Source organism: Narcine bancroftii, chromosome 11, assembly GCF_036971445.1.
Source record: "Narcine bancroftii isolate sNarBan1 chromosome 11, sNarBan1.hap1, whole genome shotgun sequence".
Lineage (NCBI taxonomy): Eukaryota > Metazoa > Chordata > Chondrichthyes > Torpediniformes > Narcinidae > Narcine > Narcine bancroftii.
In genome coordinates, this window is record NC_091479.1 from 22,968,140 (window position 1) to 22,984,525 (window position 16,386).

Here is a 16,386-nt window from a genome sequence, read left to right on the forward strand (position 1 = left end):
CAGGAGGCTGGGGGCAAGGGAGCAGACACGAGGTGTCCTACTCTGTATTTGCTTGCTGACCTGCCTTCACGGCACCCTTGGGAGACCCGTTAGTGAACTATTGTTTAGCTGATAAGATGGGTCAAAGGTTCTGCGTGACCAAGATTTTCTTTTCCCGTAGAAGTTAAAAATGCTGCTTTATTTACAAGTCACTGTAATCAGTGGCTGTAAACATGTTCCTCACTGTTCCTGTTGAGTCACCCAACACAGAAACAACTCCTTCCTCCCATGACCACTTTACTGATAATGTGGCATATCTGCCCTAACCCAACCTTACTGAGCGATGCAGCAGGCAGACAGTCTCTTCGGCCCATCTTGTTTTTGTTGAACAAGACATATCTCTGTGTTAATCCCATTTGCCTGTGTTTGGCCTCTCCCATCTTAACCTTTCCTATCCCTGTCCAAATATCATTTACATGTTGTAATTGTACCCCCACCACCCCCCGCCCCCCACTCTCTGTAGTGGTTCCATATACCCACCATCCTCTGTGTGAAAATTGTACTCATTTACCTTTCAATCTTTCGTCATTGAACATAAACCTTTAGTTTTAAACTCCTTCACCATGGGAAAAGACTGTGATTCTCTAAGCCCGCCATAATTTTAAAAACCTCACGCTTAGCCTTCTCGACTCCAGGGAATACAGTCCCTTCTTGTCTAATCATTCAATGTCGACCAGGAAACATTCTTGGAAATCTTTTCTGCACCCTTATTAGCTTAATTACACCTTTCCTGCAGTGCCATGACCAGAACTATAAGATCATAACAGAAAGACTATTCATCCCATCGAGTCTGCCCCATGAGTTGATCCATTTCCCATCTCAGCCCCACTGCCCGGCCCTCTCCCCATAACTTCTGATGCCCTGGCTAATCAAGAACCGATCAATCTCTGCCTTGCATACACCAAATGACCCAGCCTCCACAGCTGCCTCTGGTAACCAATTCCACAGATTTGCCACCCTCTGGCTGAAGAGATTCCTCCACATCTCTGTTCGTGGTGGACGCCCTTCAATCCTGAAGTTGAGCCCTCTTGTCCAGGACTCTCCCACCACCACATCTGAAACCTCTCCAATGTCAGCACATGAGGAACTCAAAGCTGCTCACATCCCTCAACATCACATCCCTGCTCTTACATTCTAATTCTCTCCCCACCAACTCAACCTATAGGTTTATCTGCACGAGGACTCCCAGGTCCCTGACTTTCAGGATATTATCAATTATCTCCCCATTTAGAAAATAGTCTGCCCATTTATTTTTTATATCAAAGTGCATGCCCATATGCTTTCTGATATTTTATTTCATTTGCCCATTCTCCTAATTTGTCGAAGTCCTTTTGCAGCCTCCCTGACTCCTCAACACCCCTTCATATCATCTGTAAACTTGACCACAAAGCCTTACATTCCATAATCCAAATCATTAATATACAACATAGAGAGAAGGGGCCCCAACACCAATCCCTGTGGAACCCCACTAGCGACTGGCAGCCAACCCAGAATATAATGCCTGTATTCCGACTTTCTGCTTCCTGCCAATACTCACCCCCCTCGCTCGTACGTTTCCTGTTATCCCACGGGCTTTGATCTTGTTAAGTAGCCTCAAGTGTGGCGCTTTGTCAAAGGTCTTCTGAAAATCTAAGTACACTACATCCACTGCGTCTCCTTTATCCAGCCTGCTTGTCACTGTTTCAAAGAATTCTGATAGGTTTGTCAGGCAAGATTTCCCTTCATGAAACTATGCTGCTTTGGCCTATCCTGTCATGCGTCTCCGTAACCACATCCTTGACAATCGTCTCCAACGTCCTCTCCACCATTGACATCAGGCTAACTGGTCTATAATTTCCTTTCTGATGCCTCCCTCCCTCCCTTCTTGAATAGTGGTGTGACATTTGCAATTTTCCAGTCCTCCAAGACCATACCAGAATCTACTGATTTGCTGAAAGATCCAGCAAATTTGCGTAGAGGGGCGGTACGGTTAATAGAGGGGTGCCACAGCTAGCGTAGGGGGGGGGCAGGATAGATAGCATAGAGGGGCGCCATGGGCTAGTGTAGAGGGGCAGGATGGATAGCACAGAGGGGCAGGATGGATAGCACAGAGGGGCAGGATGGATAGCATAGAGGGGCACCACGGTTTGCGTAAAGCGGCAGGACGGTTAGTGTAGAGGGGTGGCATGGTTAAAATAGAAAGGCGCCATGGCTAGCATAGAGGGGCAGGACGGAGAGCGCAGAGGGGTGGCATGGTTAACATAGAGAGGTGCCACGATTAGCGTAGAGAAGCAGGATGGATAGCGTAGAGGAGCAGGACGGATAGCGTAGAGGTGCAGGACGGATAGCGTAGAGGTGCAGGACGGATAGCGTAGAGGAGCAGGACGGATAGCGTAGAGGAGCAGGACGGATAGCGTAGAGGAGCAGGACGGATAGCGTAGAGGAGCAGGACATTCTAATCTCCTCACCAATGTAGAGGGGTGGCACAGTTAGTGTAGAGGGGGTTAGCATAGAGGGGGTTAACATAGAGAGGCGGGACAGATAGCGTAGAGGGCCGGGACGGATAGCGTAGAGGGCGTTAGCGTAGAGGGGGATAACACAGAGAGGCGGGACAGATAGCGTAGAGGAGCAGGACGGATAGCGTAGAGGAGCAGGACGGATAGCGTAGAGGAGCAGGACGGATAGCGTAGAGGAGCAGGACATTCTAATCTCCTCACCAATGTAGAGGGGTGGCACAGTTAGTGTAGAGGGGGTTAGCGTAGAGGGGGATAACACAGAGAGGCGGGACAGATAACAGAGGGGTGGGACGGATAACAGTGGGGAGGGAGGTATAACAGGGCGGCACGGTTAGCGTAGAGGGGCGGCACGGTTAGCGTAGAGGGGCGGCACGGTTAGCGTAGAGGGGCGGCACGGTTAGCGTAGAGGGGCGGCACGGTTAGCGTAGAGGGGCGGCACGGTTAGCGTAGAGGGGCGGCACGGTTAGCGTAGAGGGGCGGCACGGTTAGCGTAGAGGGGCGGCACGGTTAGCGTAGAGGGGCGGCACGGTTAGCGTAGAGGGGCGGCACGGTTAGCGTAGAGGGGCGGCACGGTTAGCGTAGAGGGGCGGCACGGTTAGCGTAGAGGGGCGGCACGGTTAGCGTAGAGGGGCGGCACGGTTAGCGTAGAGGGGCGGCACGGTTAGCGTAGAGGGGCGGCACGGTTAGCGTAGAGGGGCGGCACGGTTAGCGTAGAGGGGCGGCACGGTTAGCGTAGAGGGGCGGCACGGTTAGTGTAGATGGGCGGCACGGTTAGTGTAGAGGGGGTTAGCGTAGGGGGCACCATGGTTAATGTAGAGGGGTGGCACAGTTAGCATAGATGGGAATAATGTGGAGAAGCGGGACAGATAGCGTAGAGGGGCAGCATGGATAACATATGAGGATTGTAGATCAATTGGGGTATTTAGGTGGCACGGTTTTGTGGGTTGTTACCAAAATTAAAATTATTTACCAATGCCTCCACAATCTCCACCACCTCGACATGCAATACTCCAAGTGAAGCCTCACCACATGCAACACCCTGGTCAATATATGCAAGCACACCATGCGCCTTCTTCGCCACTTTGAGCGAAATGTGGATTGTGTCCTGTTCAGTAACAATCCCCAGGGCCCCGTCATACACTGTGTGTATCCTGGCCTGCAGAACTTTGCATTTGTCAGAGTTAAATTCCATCAGCCCTTCTCTTCTCCATTTTGATTCATATCTGCTGTCACATCTGCCTGCATTAGGAATGTACTCATCTTTGCCTGGCCCATTGGAGTGTTTGTTTGAATCCCAACATTCGATCTCCTATAATGTACTGAAACTATGCCAAACAAACTCACCAACCAACCACATGGCATTGTTACCAAGGCAAATATACTCTCTCTCATCTCCGGCATGATGAGTGCAGCCTTTAAAGCACACATGTCAAACTCTGGCCCGTGGGCCAAATTTAGCCCGCGATATATTTGGCCCGCAAGATCATTTCAAAAATGTATTAGAGGTGGCCCGCCCTGCAGCGAGAGCCGATGCTGTTTTTTGGTAATGTCACCCCCACCATACTCCCCCTTCATTGCACATCCTTCCCCATTGTAACACAAGAAATTGTAAAGTCTGTCGATGTCATCAGCCGGCAAGCCAGTTGGAAGGCTCCCCGCACAACCAGTCACTTCTCCCACCTGTCGAGTGGTGCGGCGGATGGTCGAGCGCCTGTGATTTCCTGTTGGCGCGACGGGCATGGCAGGCTGCGCACGGCCCCGGGCAGCGCGAGCCCTGCGCTACTGGCACCGGACAGCCCTTCCACAGCGCAAGCGCACTTCTCCCGGTCGCCACGGCCTTCAGCGCTTGCACCCACACGGACCCCAGGGACGGCTGGTTCGGCCCTGCACGTGAAGAGAGAGATGGTGGCTGTCCGCAAAGGCTGATCGGCAGCGCACTGGGCCTGAGTGGGTGGGTAAGCAGGGGTGGGCAGAGGGTGTAGGTGAGGAGTAATGGGCAGGGGAAGTTATGGTGGTGCGAGGGGCAGTTAGAGGGAGGGATGAGTAGAAGGAGGGGTGGATAGGAAAGAGGTAAAAGGGGAGGGGCAGGGCGAGTAGGGGAGGGGTGATTAGAGGGTGAGAGACAGGTAGAGGGAGGAACAGATTGAGGGGAGAGGCAGTAGAGGGGCGTGTATAGGATGGGGTGGGTAGAGGCAGAGCGAGTGGAGTGAGGGGTGAGTAGATGTTGGGTAAAGGACTGGTCAGGTAGAGGGATGGTGGGTCGAGGGTGAATAGAGGCCTAGAGCCTGAGGAGTGAGCAGGAAATGCTGAGTCCTGATGCAGGCCAAAATGGACACAGCCTGTGAATGCTGACTACATCTCCACAGGGACCAAATATGTTTCCCTCAGGTCAAGCAAAGGGTGAACTTGAGCTACCTACTCCTGACCTGTAACATTATCCTCCTAAAGTTATATCCTAAAGTTTAACATTACATATGTTGAAAGAAGAGAAAACATGCAGATGTGGTTGAAAATTTTCAATAAATATTTAGTTCAGCCCTCGACTTAGTCGAAGTTTTTAATTTTGGCCCTCCGTGAATTTGAGTTTGACACCCCAGCTTTAAAGGATCAACTGCCACAACTCTGACACCCTGGGGTTCAGCGGATGGAGGGCCCAGACAGGATGTGTGCGGGCAGCAGGCGATGCGATCGGAGGACTCGCACAGGCTGTGGGCTGCTGGAGACTGGCTCATGGGAACTAGGGGTCAGAACCGGGATTCAAGTGGGTGCTGAGGGCGAGAAGGGCTCGTTCAGGACCTCAGACTTCCTGATCTGGGTTGGCAGAGGCTGTGGTATTGCTTCTCTTTCTCTTCTTGTTAGAGGAACCTGGGGATTCTTTACCTTACGGCTGACAATTACACATGCACATTACATTTTTAATGTATTATTACGTGACAAATAAAAGGAACCTTTGTCTTATGAATGGGACTACACTCATCTCATAGGAATAGTCTGCCATTCTAGAATGGCTTCTCTTCCAACACCGTTACCCCTGCCTCAGACGTACCTGAAGGAACTGTCCTTGGTTCCCTACCTACAGCGACTACTAGCCATAAAAAGGCCGCTCGGAGGCTGAATAGACGCGTTAGAACAAATTCATATCGAAGTCCAGGTATGTTTTAAACTGCTTCTTAATGAACACAAAAGGTAATGATCATTGTAATGTGGTAGCATCCACGAACTTGGTAATGATAACGTTCCTGATAATATTGCAATGTGCTTGCTCAATGTGACTTAACGGTCAACAGAAAATATCGTCACTACCTCACCATTACAGTCAACGCGGGCTAATTAAAATCCAACCGCGCGAAACCCAAGCGCACGCGCCAACCATCCGTGCGCGCACAAGCAGCGACAGATCGCGAGCAGTCTCTGGACCTCGTGTGACAGAGAATATAGAGGTGTTTGGGAGACAAATTGGGAAAGATTTGTTAGAGCCGGTCACACACAAACAATTTAAAACACCAAATTTTTGCAGAGTGCTATTTGCAAAAGGCAACAATGTAGCAACACACAGCAGCAGCTTGTGTGGAAAACAGGTTGGTGTCTGGAAGAGCATGTGACCTTTTCAGGCACAGGTAGAACAGCTCTTCTCTCAGAGTGGGAGGGAGTGAGAGAGAGGAGAGACACAGACTTGGGTTCCAGAGGGACAACCTGCCAAGCTTTGGAAGACGGCCTGGTCAAAGGAGAGGACTGGCTGTCTGGTGTTTCCCTCGAAATAGGAGAAACAGAAAGGAACTCTGTGGTGACCTGAAAGAAAGAGGTTATCATCTGGAGAACACAGAAGGGGGAAAGTTTCGTCAGCAAGACATTGGAGTGGCTGTCCTGGAATGAGAAAATTCTCTCTCTGAAAACTAACAAGAACCCTTCTGCGTGGGAACCATTTACCTGTTAAGCACCAAAGCCTGGTGAACTTTATTAATGATAACTTCTGTGCACAGTACAAGAATTGCCTGCAACCAGTGAGATTGGACTGTGAACCAAAGAACATTTCTGAACTTATATACACATTACACACACGTGTGCTTAGAATTAAAGGGGGGCTTAAGTAGGTTAAGTGAGTCAATAGAGATAAATTAACATTTGATTCTGTTTTCATGTTCAAAGATAATTAAAAGCAACTTTTTTTTTAAGTAACCTTTTGCACTGGTGCATATCTATTGCTGCTGGGTTTTGGGGTCCTCTGGACTCGTAATACTCGAATGCGCCGCCAACACCCACAGCCAAACCATCAACCCCAAACAACGAACTTTTGGCTCCTACACCACCACACACACAATGCTGCACCATCTCGTCAGTCTCCGCAAACATGCTGACGACAACTTCCCATCACCTCCCTTAACCTATCTACTGGATCTGAGTCACTCATTCCTTCAACCCATTCTCTCTTACCCACTGCCATGCCTCAAAAAAAGAAACCTCATCCTGTTCCCTACCCCCATAGCCTCCACTACTGCCTCAACCCCTGCCACCCCAACTGCAGCTGTGAATATTTATTCATCAATCTTTTAACATCCATTGCTGGCTGTAAGGAGTTTGCACGTTCTCCTTCAGGGTTTCCTCTAGGTGCCTCCCACTCTCTAAAAACATATGGGGTTGTACGTTGATTGGGCAGGATGGGCTTGGGGGCCAGAAGGGACTGTTACTGTGCTGTATGTATAAATATAAAAATTTTAATTTAAAAAAATTAAAGTCAAAGTACAACTTCGATTATCCAAAATTTTGGATAAATAAGGATATCTGAAACAAATCAGAAATTTATCCAAAATCTTTTCGGAGCCGAACTGACCTCACAGGTTGAAGAAAAATTCACTCGACGCGAAATTAGAATGACGATTGTCTTCGTTTCAGGTGACTCCCTCCCCACTCTCGCTCCATTTCTCCTTTACTTTTCCCCTATCGACTTTTCTCTCCAACTCTCCCTCTCAAATTGTGTGCCACCGTCTCCCAGTCGCAAGCGGTCTGAAGAATCCCTAGCCCCAGAGTCGTCAAGGAGACCGGCCTCCCAGGCAGGAGCAGGGACCTCCCCTTTCCTCCCCTCTCTCCTCGGCACACCGGAGTTCCTGACGCCAACTCCGAACCCCCCCACTTGGCCGACTATTGCACACACACACACACACACACACACACACACACACACACACACACACACACACACACACACACACACACACACACCAGGTTCCATGTGCGGTAGGCCTAGGGGGAGAATTCGGAGTCGGGACTTGGGCGTAGGGAGCTCTGGTGACCGGAGCCCGCTGACACGCCAGTGAGTGTTCCACTGGCCCGGGAAGCCTCCCCGGGGATCAGCGGCAGCGGTGGGGATGTGTCGGGGATTGGCTGCGGTTGGGTGGTCTCAATGACCAGCATTTTTTTGGTGAGAATTAAACATTATTTTAAAGCTTAAAAATCCTGGTATCTCCATACCTTGAACTTGTGGAATTCAATGATTGAAGACTTCTGGAAGGGGAAACCAGGAGAACACGACCCAGTCCTCATCGAGGGGGTCAGAGGCGGAAAAGGTTAAGAACTTCAAATTCCTGGATGTCAGCATCTCAGAGGATCTGCCCTGGAGCCTCTGCATCCATGCAATCGCAAAGAAGGCTCGCCGGCGGCTACACTTCATGAGGTGTTTGAGGAGATTCAGCATGCCACCAGACTCTTGCCAATTTCTACAAGTGTACCATGAGAGCATTCTGTCTGGTGGCATCGCTGTCTGGTAATGGAGGTGCAGGACTGCAGAGAGTTGTTAACTTGGCCAGCGACATCATGGACATCAGTCTTCGCTCCACTGAGGACATCTACAAGAGGAGCTTCTATCCTCAAAGACCACCTAGGCTACCACTGCTACCATCTGGAAGGAGGTTCAGGAGCCTGAAGACGAACACCCAACAGTACAGGAACAGCTTCTTCCCCTCCACCACAGACACCATTCACTTCCTTTGCACTAATTTATATTTAAAAATGTAATTTATTGCAATTTTGCAGCTGTACCTGATGCCACAACACAACAAATTTTGTGACTATAAAATTCTGAATCTAGATGTGACTATAAACTCTCATCATCTCAACCCCACGGGTCCAGCCAATCTTTGGTGCCATTTGTCACCATTTTAACATTTAATTTAATTTGGGCAACAGGCTCTTGCAGCCCCCCGAGACTGTGCCACCCAAATATTCCAATAAACCTGTACGTCTTGAAGGGTGGGAAGAAACCAGAGCACCCAGGGGAAACCCACGCAAACATCAGGAGAATGTGCAAACTCCTTACAGACTGCGCTGGATTCCAACTCGGGCTACCAGCGCTGTAAAGAGCAGCTTGCTAACCATGCTGTATAATTTGTCCATTGTGATAACCCAAGGGCTGGAGTGTTTTACATGAAGATTTCCACACAGGGCAGCGACCCCGGTCAATTCTGATAAAATTCAAGGGATTTCAAGATAGGGAAAAGGTTCTTTGGGCAGCGGCCAAAGGGGTGAGGAAGCAAAGTTCGCTTTTTTCCTGACATTAGCGTGAAGAAGAGGAAGGAGTTTGATGCGGCAAAAACAAAAAAATCCTGCAGAGCAAGGGAGTGGGCTTTTAAGGTGACATTTAAGGTGTTGCTGGGAGGGGATAAAAAATTGATCGTGGAAGAGAAGGAGGAGTTGAAGTTTGTGAACTCCCTGGAAGCCACACGGGAAGACATCACATTGTCAAATCCTGGACTCTGATAAACATATGTGCCCTGAATTTCGATTATGAAAATTTTATACTGCAAATGTCGATTGGAGGGGATTTCAATTTTTGTCTAGATCCGGACATGGATAAGTCAGCAAAGAAAGTAACAAGGACTAGGGTGGCTAAGCTACACTGGCCTTAATGAAAGAGCTGAATCTCATAGATGTCTGGTGAAGACTGAAGCCGAGGGAAAGGGATTACTCTTTTTATTCGAGACAACACAATAACTACACTAGAATTGATTTTTTTTCTGGCATCAGCCCAATTGGAGAGTAGTTTAGAGGAAATAGAGTGCACAGCTTGGCTACTGTCAGACCATTCAACCTTTACCTTAACCATTATAATGCTAGATAAGCAGGCCTCAGTGTATTGATGGTGCCTGAATAGTTGCTGTTGGGAAAACTGAAATTTTGTAGTTTTATTAGAGCTCAGATAGAATTGTTCTGTGAGACGAAATGCTCCTCTACTGAGGATAATTTCCTAATATGGGACACAATGAAGGTTTATTTAAGGGGCCAGATAATTTGATACACTGAGCATTAAAAAAGAACATTTGGAAAAGATCAACGATTTCGAATTGGAAATAGACCGATTGGAAAAGGACTATCAAAGGTCAGGCATGGAAGAAAACTACAGAAACTTGGTGAATAAGAAGCTCAAGTACAATACACTGCAAATGTATAAGATGGAAAAGTTGATCTTAAGATCTAGGCACAAGTACTGTGAGCTGGAGGAGAGGGCCCATAAGGCCCCCTGGCTGGTGAGCAAATCTCAAGAATAATTAATGTGATCCAGACAGGAAAGGCAAGATCTTATATAAACCAAATGAAATAAACGGCATTTTTAGAGGATACTATAAAGAATTGTACAAATCAAAGTCGGGGGAGACCCTACTATAAGAGATGATTTCTTGTGTCCATTGGACTTGCCAAATTTGGATAGGAGGAGGGAGAGGGGCTGAGTCTCTTTTTATTAAGAATGAAATGAAACGTGCTCTCAGCTCTCTGCAGGTGGGTAAGTCCCCAGGGGAGGATGGTTTCCCAGCCGAATCTGACAAGGTGTTCAAGGACATCTTGTTGCCTATTCTTATGAAGGCGGTAGATCAGGCAGCAGAGACACATACCCTCCCGGAATCTTTCACAACAGCGATTATCAGAGTGATAGCTAAAAAAGGCAGAGAACCTTTAAAACTTGCCTCATATAGGCCCACCTCATTATTGAACACAGACTACAAAATTATTGCAAAAGCTCTGCCCAATAGGTTGGCAGAATATTTGCTGAGATTAACGAGCCCGGATCAAGTGGGTTTTGTAGAAAAGAGGCACTCGGCTAACAATATTGCTAGATCTGGTACACCTGGCACAATCTGGGGTGGACCCAGGAGTGGCCATAACTTTGGCCTTCGACAGATTGGAGTGGGACTTTCTGTTCAAGGTACTGGAGAAATTTGGATTGGGACAAACATTTATTAATTGGGTTCAGGCACTTTATCATAAGCCCCAAAAGAAAATTATAACAAATGCGTAGATTTCTCCAGTATTTCCACTGAGCAGGTCAGGTGGGCAAGGTTGCCCATTGTCCCCAGCGCTGTTCATATTAGCCACTGGGGCGCTGGTGAAAGCCATTCTGCAGGATCTAGACATAAAGGGGTTTCAGGTGGGCCAGGTGGAACACAAAATCAACCTTTTTACTGACGATATATTAGTATATTTGACGGACCCAGGGGAGTCGTTGGTCAGACTGAGGACCAGGCTGGAGGGATTACAGGAAGGTTTTGGGGTAAATTTGGATAAAAGTGAGATAATTCCTTTGATGAATAGGGATTGCGGGGAATACTGACAAGGAAGCCAGTTCAAATGGCCACAAGAAGGCATTAAATATCTGGGGATTAAAGTCGATAAAGTTTTAAATAATTTATATAAACTTAACTATATCCCCCAAAACGACTCTGATCCAGAATAATTTAATATCTTAACTCTGGGTAATAAAATACTGGACACCTGGTGCAAGAAAGGGATCAGATGTATCGAGGATTGTTATGAAAAGGGGGCAGCATTGGAGCAGTTGAGAAACAAATATGATCAATCTAACAAAATATTCTTCTGCTACCCGCAAATAAAATCCTCCTTAAGGGAAAAATTGGGACCAGCTATAGCACTACCTAAATGTAGTGACATGGAGATTCTAATTCGAAAGGGGAATGTGTGTAAATGTATTTCTAAGATGTATTTCATATGTCAAAGTGAGGGCTCAAAGCCGGACTTACACAGGTCGAGGGATAATGGAGTCAGACTTGGGTACAACAATCAATGAAGGATGGTGGAGAGACCTGTGTCTGAACAGGGTGACGGGGGCTGTCAATGCCAGACATAGGTTGGTGAAGTACAGGTACACAATCCTTTATCCGGACATCTAAAATCCGGAAAGCTCCAAAAACCGGCATTTTTTTCCTGGTGTTGGTACAGTGGAAGAAAAGAGACAGCAGCACGACTAGGATGGGTGGTGGTGGGGGGGGTGCAGAGAGACGGCAGCGCGACTCGGGCAGGCGAAGAGAAAGATGGCAGCACGACTCAGGTGGGCGGGAGGGAGGAGAGAGAGACGGCAGCATCTCGGGTGGGGGGGGAGGAGAGACGGCAGCATGACTCGGGTGGGCGGGGGGGAAGAGAGACGGCAGCACGATTCAGGTGGGCGAGGGGAAGAGAGACGGCAGCACGATTCAGGTGGGCGAGGGGAAGAGAGACGGCAGCACGATTCAGGTGGGCGAGGGGAAGAGAGACGGAAGCTCGACTCGGGTGGGCGGGGGGGGGAAAGAGAGACAGCAGCACCTCTCTGGTGGGCAGGGGGGTGGAGAGAGATGGCAGCGCAACTCGGGTAGGTTTAAATCTGAGGCACTGGCATTTGTTCTGAAATCCAGAAAAATCCGAAATTTGGAACACACTGTCCCCCAAGGGTTCCGGATAAAGGATTGTGTACCCGTACAACTTCCTTGCACCAGTTGTACCTCACACGACAAGAATTACATGAATTAAAACTGGAAATTTCAGAAATGTGCTTTAGGTGGGGTGTGCAAGTTGGACTTTTTGTCCACTCTACCTGGCTGTGTACAAAGGTGAGACCCTTCTGGGAAGAACTGGGGTACATTCTGAAAAATAAATTACAAAAGTGGATTTTCCATGAGATCCGGAATTGTACCTCCTGGGGGGAATATTGGAGGTGTACAGTATAAGTGACCAAAGATCAAATTCCATTCGTGAAGGCCGCTTTGGCGGTAGCTTTTTCGTGGAAGTCCAACTAAACACCACACGATAGAATATGGAAATGCAGAGCTGCATTCCCTAGAGAAAATCACATACAATTTAAGGAAAAAACATCGACACATTTGTTTGAGATATATCAGTACCCAGTTGGACTAGTCCCCCTTGTTTAGGATAGAGATACTGTAATAATTAGTCCCCAGAAAGGAGTGTAACTAATAAAACAGAATAGGACACAGTAAACGTGCTCTTTCTTTTTCCTTCCTGTTTACCATTTGTTGGGGTCGAAGGCCCCATTGATGTGTATTTTACTGTATTAATATAAATTATTTGATGGTATGTTACATTATATGTGGGGGGGGGGGGTGGTGGGAAGGGAGAGGGGATAAATAGAGACTCTACATATGCAGGAATGTTGGAAAATTAAATGACTTCTTAAGTTTTGCATACTGTGAAAATCCTAAGTAAAATATTCAAAAAAAACAATTTCCACACAGGGAGATGGAATAGTACCCACCTGGTGACTTTTCTCAGTATGTGGTGAAGGATGTTTAATGAATTGACAGGCCTGTGGGGACAAGAAAAGATATCATTAAAATCGGACAAGAAGAAAGGGAAAAGAGAGCAAAGATGAACGGGGTTCGTAGGTTAATTGATCATGTTACAAGCCCAAAGGACCCGAAAACCCAGCAGCAATAGATATTCGCCATGACAAATGGTTGCTTAAACAAAAGTTACTTTTAATTATCTTAATTATGAAAACAGAATCAAACTTTAACTTATCTCTATTAACTTAGCTACCCAACTTAACCCCCATATAAATCTAAGCGCACGTGTGTAATGTTTGTGCAAATTTAAGAAAAGTTCTTTGGTTCACAGTTCACTCTCACTTCTCTTCTTCCAAGTTCATTTGTTGCAGGCAATTCTTATACTGTACACAGAATTTAACATGTATAAAGTTCACCAGGCTTTGGTGCTCACAAGGTAAATGTTTACTGCTCAGGAATGTTCTCGTAGGGTTTGCAGAGAGAGATTTGTTGTTCCAGGATTTCCACAACTGAGGTACCACCTCAATGTCTTGCTGATGAAACTTGCCCCATCAGGGTTCTCCAGATGATAACCTCTTTCTTTGAGGTTACCACAGAGTTTCTTTCTGTTCCCCTTATTCCAAGAGAAACATCAGACAGATAGCGCTTCCAGCCATCCGCCGCTCTGGAGCTTCTGTTTCAGTTCCAACAAGCTTCTCCTGGCTTGGTTCAGCTGTGTCTCTCTCTATCTCAGACTGCAAACTGCCAGCATACTTGTCCTTCTCTCTCTCACTTGCAAAACTCCCTCCTTCTCCTGCAAACAATAGGAGTCAGTCTTCTGGTCCATCTGTGTTTTAGGTAAAAAAAACCTCTCAATGACCTCTGAGTGAGCACTTTGCAGAGAGGTCAAAAGGCTTGCAAAAAGGTCCAAAACAGACAACCTGGCTCTTCCAAGACAATAGCCTATTCATTTCAAGACATCATTTCAATTAGCACCTACTTGTGAAATGTGCACAATATTCTCCATAGTTTCTGTAAAGTCACTGAATATGAATTCTTCAGTATTTCAAATAAGATCTGTTTTAAAGTGTGTCTATGTATGTAATCTTCTCTAATTTTACCAATTTATCTCCCAAAAAAATTCCCAAATATTCCTTCATAGTTACGCGCGTATTTGGGTGGTGCAGGCTGGCAGGGACTGTTACCGTGCTGCACATATGAATTTGTTGAATGGGAAATGCAACTGAATTGGCAAAATCTCGAGCACAAAAAACCACATCAGTGGAAACAGCACTGACGCGCTGCTGGGACTCTCTTGCAAGGGGCTTCACAAAATAAAGATACAGGTGTGTCGGATTCTGCCTTGCAGGTGGTAACACAGCAGCTGGTGCAGTGAAAAGTGCAAGCGCATGGCATGTGTGTGAACACTCACGTCAATTTGTTTGTATGTGCAGATAGCATCCTTCACCCACAGGTATCCACAATGATAATGCCTGGCCCACGGGAAAGAGAACCTCAGTTTGCATATGATGCCAAGTATGTACTCAAATTTGGAATTGAAATTAAATTTAGACACACCACAGTTACAGGCCCTTCCCACCCATGAGCCCGTGTCGCTCAATTACACCCCCCATTTGTTACCCTGACAATACATCTGAACTTTAAACTTTAACGCCTTCAAAATGATTCCTAAAGATTAATGAACAACAAGTTCATCCCATATTCCTATTACACTTGGTCCACAGGGATGATTCCAGGAATTAAAGGGTTATCATGTGAGGAGCGTTTGCCAGCTCTTGGCCTGTATTCGTTGGAATTTAAGTTAATGCCATCCGGCTGGAGAGTCCCAGACAGAAAACTAAGTGTTGCTCCTCCAATTTACAGGCGGCTTTGGTTTGACCGTACGCGGCTATCGATGGACATGTCAGCACGGGAGTGGAGCACAGAATTGAAATGGCAAGCAGGGAATCTTAGAGTGGAAAACTGTGCCAGAGAGCTGTAGCCTGAGGGAATGGTCAGGGTAGGGGATCATCTTAAGAAGAGGGACATCAGTGAGGCAAAGAAGAGACCTTCATCCAGAGCAAATTAGGACGTCAGACTAGAAATGTGACAGGCTGTAGCTGAGGATGGCCTGTTTGGGTAAGGCAAAGGCGAAGGTGCAGAGATCGCCTTACTAGTGGGGAAGCAGGAGCAGGTCAGCCTGTTCTGTAAAAATATGTTCAGGAGCCAGAAAGGATCTTAAGGTAACACATGACTTTGGCATGTGGTACTCCCCGTCTTAACCTGAGGTGCAATTAAATTTTAATGTATACGTACAGCACGGTAACAGGCCATTTCAGCCCACGAGTCCGTACTGCCAAATTTACACCTCATTAAGCTACACCTCCAGAACATTTTAAATGGTGGGAGGAAACTGAAGAAAACCCATGCAGAGACGGGAAGCACGTACTCCTTACAGACAACGCGGGACTCAAACCCTGATCCCGATCACTGGTGCTGTAAAGGCGGTGCGCTAATCGCTACACCAACTGAGCCAAGAGCGGCAAGGAAAGTCGATCACCAAGCCAACAAGCATTGCCATGAACCACATTCACTTACAAAAACCAAACCAGGAAAGAAACTCAGCTGTGGAGGCAGAGAGATTGGATTGAGACCCTATAATCAGGATTTCTTTTACAAATTTGGACATCGAGCATGGTAATAGGTCCTTCCAACCCAAGAGCCCGTGCAGCCCAATTACATCCGATTAACCTGCAACTCACCCAGACTCACTACCACAGCCATGTTCCTTGCTACGTGTCTCCTCTGACATTTTGCTCATCTTTTGTGCTCAGACCTCATACCTTATGAAGGCCTCAAACCCAAAACGGTGATTATATATCTTTATCTTTGCTACATAATGTACACTGTTTGACCAGCCTGAGTTTCTCCAGTTTCAGTATAAAATACACTGCTATAAACCGCACATAGAGTATTGTGTTCAGTTCTGGTCATCTCATTATAGGAAGGATGTGGAAGCGATGGAGAGGGTGCAGAGAAGGTTTACCAGGATGTTGTCTGGATTGGAAAATAAGTCTTCTGAGGCAAGGTTGGCTGAGCTGGGACTTTTCTCTTTGGAGTGTAGAAGTGTGAGGGGAGACTTAATTGAGGTTATGAGAGGCATAGACAGGGTGGACAGCCAGCATCTGTTTCCCAGGGCAGGAATAGCAAACACCAGAGGGCATCTGTACAAAATGAAGGGAGAGAAGTTTAGGGGAGACATCAGGGGCATGTTTTTTTTTTATACACAGGGAGAGTTGTGGGTGCCTAGAATG

General features: G+C 47.1%; 1 protein-coding gene across 2 annotated transcripts in view; it reads right to left on the reverse strand.

The window, feature by feature from the left end:
* Window positions 1–16,386, reverse strand: part of LOC138745665 (annexin A2-like) — a 135,174-nt gene that overhangs the window by 56,825 nt on the left and 61,963 nt on the right. For both annotated transcript variants that reach the window (XM_069902918.1, XM_069902917.1), the window contains one exon: window positions 13,063–13,113. In XM_069902918.1, coding sequence (XP_069759019.1) covers window positions 13,063–13,113 — 51 coding nt within the window. The remainder of the gene's footprint in view (window positions 1–13,062; window positions 13,114–16,386) is intronic.